General features: G+C 36.7%; 1 protein-coding gene across 1 annotated transcript; it reads left to right on the top strand.

The window, feature by feature from the left end:
- Nucleotides 1-851: 851 nt before the first annotated feature.
- On the top strand, nt 852-3,806 carry LOC132255073 (secreted RxLR effector protein 161-like). Its single transcript, XM_059742713.1, has 3 exons — nt 852-1,263; nt 3,564-3,598; nt 3,687-3,806. The coding sequence occupies exons 1-3, from the start codon at nt 852-854 to the stop codon at nt 3,804-3,806; spliced, it is 567 nt and encodes a 188-aa protein (XP_059598696.1).
- The last annotated feature ends 1,007 nt before the right edge of the window (nt 3,807-4,813 follow it).

Below are 4,813 nucleotides of genomic sequence, written 5' to 3'. Positions count from 1 at the left end.
CCAAGCTAAATGAGGTAAGCTATGTTTGCAATGCCTCCCAAATTAAATCAAAAAATGTTGAAGAAGCCTTGAATGATGAAGCTTGGGTAGAGGCTCTTCATGAAGAGCTAAATCAATTTTCTAGAAATGATGTTTGGTTCTTAGTGCCTAGACCAAAAAATGTGAATGTCATTGGAACAAAATGGATTTTCAAAAATAAGATGGATGAAAATGGTGTGATTGTGAGAAATAAAGCTAGGTCAGTTGCTCAAGGGTTCAAGCAAATTAAGGGAATTGATTTTGATGAAACCTTTGCTCCAGTTGCAAGACTTGAATCCATTCGAATACTCTTAGTTGTAGCTTGTGTATGGAAATTTAAATTGTTTCAAATGGATGTCAAGAGTGCCTTTCTAAATGGGATCCTCAATGAAGAAGTGTATGTGGAGCAACCCAAAGGGGTTCAAGACCCTAGGTATCCAAATCATGTCTATACACTTAGAAAAGCTCTCTATGGTTTAAAGCAAGCTCCTAGAGCTTGGCATGAAAGACTCACATCCTATCTTCTTAAGAAATGATTCATAAGAGGGGGAGCTAATCGAACATTGTTCATTAGAAGAAATGATGAAGTGTTCTTGGTAGCACAAATCTATGTGGATGACATAGTGTTTGGCTCTACCTCTAGTGAGTGCACTTTAGATTTTGCCAAAGAGATGAAAAGTGTGTTTGAGATGAGCATGGTAGGAGAATTGACCTATTTTCTTGGTTTTCAAGTGAAACAACTCAAGAATGGGATTTTCCTATCCCAATCCAAGTACGCAAGGGAACTTGTCAAAAAGTTTGGGTTTGAGTCAACTAAACATTTTAGGACACCAATGCCTACCAACCTAAAGCTAAGTAAGGATGAATCTGGGAAAGAGGTAAATGAAACATTGTATAGAAGCATGATTGGTAGCCTCTTGTACCTCACTGCTAGTAGACTAGACATAGCTTTTAGTGTTGGAGTGTGTGCTAGGTATCAAGCATGTCCTAAGGAATCTCATCTTATAGCTCTTAAGTATATCATTAGGTACATTGCTGGTACTTTAGAGTTGGGTCTTTGGTATGCATTTGACACTTATTCTGATGTAGCTTGCTACACTGATGCCGATTGGGCTGGAAATGTGGATGATAGGAAAAACACTTCAGGTGGTTGTTTCTATATTGGAAATTGTTTGGTTGCTTGGATGAGTAAGAAGCAAAACTTTGTTTCGCTTTCCACAGCTAAAGCGGAATACATTGTTGCCGGTAGTTGTTGTTCTCAGCTTTTGTGGATCAAGCAAATGTTGAGAGACTATGGAATAGATCAAGGAACCATGGTAGTGTTTTGTGACAATACTAGTGCAATCAACATCTCCAAGAACCCTGTTCTTCACTCTAGAACAAAACACATTAACATTAGACATCACTTCATTCGTGACTTAGTTGAAGACAAAGTCGTGTCATTGGAATATGTTCCAATTGAGGGTCAAATTGCTGATATTCTTACTAAACCTTTGGATATGTCTAGGTTTGAATCACTTAGAAAGTCCATAGGTTTATGCACAGTCAATTGAATTTCTCTAGAACTTGTCTAGGACACCTTCTTGCATATCTTTGAGTCCTAGTTGTCTTCCTATGTTCCTAACTTTAATAAAGTTGATGTCTTTTTGTTTTGGTTCAATCCTTTCTTCATTTTTCATAAATTTTCAACATTTTTTGAGTTCATGAGAGTGACATGCTTACACTTTTGTTTAAGAGTTAAATTGACTCTTAATGATCTTAAAAGCTTCAAGATGTTTTTATCTCCATGGCTTGATTGATAAACATGATATTGAATCCTTGCTATTTTGATTTGATTAGATAAACCTCAAAGAGTTAGCTTCATTTCTTTTAAGTGAGTAACAGCTCATGGTTGAACCTTGTGATTACATAAATTGTGAGTAATGTTCTTTATAGTCTAAATGCAAACTTATGTTTATCTAATGAGCATTAAAAAGTGAGTAAAGTCATCCAGAATATCCTTGAGTGTTTAAGATTATTCTTCCTTGATTGTTTGCCCTCTCTTTAAAATTTAAAAAAAAAAAAAAAAAAAGGAAGAAAAGAAAAATATTAAGTTTCCCAGAATGGTTATGGCTCCTTGGCAATGTTTCAAGAGTTAAAAAGCCTCCATTGCAAAAGTGTGACATCCCTTATGTTGTTATGTTGTAAAGGCCACCTTAGTGATCCTCAAATTAAAAAAAAATAAAAATGATCCTAAAAGTGAAGCTCATGTTTGTGAAATCATTTCAATGCTCAATGTGAAAAACAAAGGTTGTATGAATTTTTTTTGGGATGTGAATAACCCGTGTTAAACAGAAATCCGGCCAAGAGAGGTGCAAATTGACTTCTTGGAATATTATCTTGAATTTCTCTAGGAAGGAAGTGTGTCTTGAAAATGATTTTTTGCTTTATGGGTGGATATAGGTTTATAAGTGGAAAGAAATTAACATACTCACTATTTTATGGTGTCATGAGTAAGTCTTCTTTGAGCTTAAACATACTTGTTAGAATGTTGATAATCATTTGTTTTTTACCTATTCATTTAATAAATTTGGAAGGTTCTTCAATCTTTATGTTTATTAATTTTGTCTAAAGTTAAGCTCTTAGTAGCATTCTTGTACAATATGAATCAATTCTAACTCATTGATTGAAAGATAAGTATGTCATCCTATTGAATCTTAGCTATGGTGAATCAAATTTTCAATGTTTGAAAAGCTTGTTGGTTTTCTTGTGTTTTTATTGTAAATTTTTTGCCTACGTCATTTTTCAGTAGGGTGTCGATCGATCTGCTGAATTTGTGGATTGATCCACTGTGTGCATAGTCTTGTGACCAAGAGCCCTTGAACGATGTGTGGATCGATCCACCAAGATCGATACCACTTGACTCCAACACTTAGAAATTTTTTTTGTGAAAAGTTTCCTGTAGTTGCACAATTTTGTTCCTTCACCGAGGGCTCTTGAACGATATGTGGATCGACCCACCAAGATCGATACCACTTATGCATTTGTGTTAAATTCCATTTTTGCCCTCATCTGGTTCAACTCCTTTGGTTTAATGAATCAGGGGTATTTTCGTAATTTTTTATATAATTAAAAAAAAAACCTCAAAATCCCTAAACATTTTTTCTTTGTTTTGTGTGAAAATTTCCAATTGTGTCCCCAACTAGTTATACTCATGGGTTAATTGAATGAGGGGCATTTTGGTAATTAAAAGTTAACTGGATGAAATGTCAAAAACCCCAAATCTAGTTAATCTTCTAATTTCTTTCCAAGCATAATCATCATTATTCTCTCAACTCAACCATATGTAGGATTTCCCTTCAAGCTCATGTTTTTAAGAATAACTTCTATAGCAAGTTCCCAGTAAACTTCAGTTATGACATCAACACTGCATCTTGACGTTCCAATTTAGACAGTTTAAAGTCTCTCATTCCATTTAAAACTGTGCTTCTCATTTTCCGAAGGCCATATCCGCGTGCCCAAATGTTTGGAATGCATAATTCTGGTTAGAATGTCTCTACTGACAGCTGCAGAATCTGAACCAAGCCATTTTGAAAACCAGGTATCTCTTGGTCCCCGATTAAACCATGTCTCTTTCTATTATACAGAAGTTTGAGCAAGTCTCATAAAGCCTGAATTTCTGCATGTAGCCACTGCCGGTTTCGGGTTTATCCAAGCGTGCTGCTTCATTTCTGATGCCAAATTTCAGATTCCTTCTACACGTTGACAGACCAATATGTTATCCTTACCAAGAAGCTGATATTCGATAGTATGAGATCGATTTGATGTCTCCACTGAACTCACTGTTCCTCAGCAGTCTTTAGTTTTGTTGCTCCCCATAAGAATCTCAAAAGTACTGTCCTTTTCCCCAGATGGTACAGTTCGACCTTGGCGAGCAAGGTGACAAGCGTGAGTGATTTAGCAATGATAGACCAAAGTTCATCTCCAATTGAGTCTCATATCGAATCCTTGAATGATGTCACTGGAAGCACAACAATCCTTGAGACATTCTCATCCTGTGGGCAGCTGCTCTAAAAGTTGTGAAGATAGGCTTCTGTACTTTGAAAAATGAATTTCTAAAGTCCCAATCCTATGTGCAGCAGAAACTGTGAAACTAGAAGTAACATGATCACCAACATCAAGATCCTGCGGGATGAACTGCTGCAATGAAGTAATCTGGCTGACCTGCTCCCCATTCTGACTCGCATCGCCATTCCCTTTAAATTTTTGCCATCAAGAGTATCCATTAATACCATTGAATCCCACCCACGTATGCAACCACTTGAACTCCTTTCAATCCTCTACTGAATTCATCCATAAAAGTCGTCTTAAATAGCCACTGAATTCTTTTAGATTTTCCATTGAATTTTTTAACTACCCAGATTTTCATCCAAGCCACGAAGATAAGAAACATTTGCAAAATGACCTGCATAAAGAAGAGTGTACCAAGAAGAGAAGACGAATCCGGCTTGAGTGGAATTTCAGGTTTGGGCATTTCTTTAATGAAATCAAGTATCCTTTTGACACCATCTCCTTGCAGGAGCTGAATATAACTCGATACCTTTCTTGACCGCCCACAATACGCATATCTCGAAATCATTGCATTCCACACAACAGGGTCTTTGTGGGGCATTTCATCAAACAGCTACCGAGCAAAAGCAAAATCTCCCGTCTTGGCACATGCACTGACCATTGCAGTTTGATACACCGAATCTGGCTCACCAATTGATGAAAACATCCAATGGCGAGCAGCCCAAACCACCCAATCCTGCGTATG

The sequence above is a fragment of the Vitis vinifera genome, chromosome 14 (assembly GCF_030704535.1).
Source record: "Vitis vinifera cultivar Pinot Noir 40024 chromosome 14, ASM3070453v1".
NCBI lineage: Eukaryota > Viridiplantae > Streptophyta > Magnoliopsida > Vitales > Vitaceae > Vitis > Vitis vinifera.
The sequence above is the reverse complement of the archived record's forward strand: the minus strand, read 5'-3'. Positions and strand labels throughout refer to the sequence as shown.

Coding starts and splice junctions, on each gene's coding strand:
- LOC132255073 (XM_059742713.1), top strand. CDS start 852: ATGCCTACCAACCTAAAGCTAAGTAAGGATGAATCTGGGAAAGAGGTA. Junction 1,264..3,563: donor AGCGGAATACATTGTTGCCG/GTAGTTGTTGTT, acceptor CTCTACTGACAG/CTGCAGAATCTGAACCAAGC. Junction 3,599..3,686: donor CAAGCCATTTTGAAAACCAG/GTATCTCTTGGT, acceptor TTCTGCATGTAG/CCACTGCCGGTTTCGGGTTT.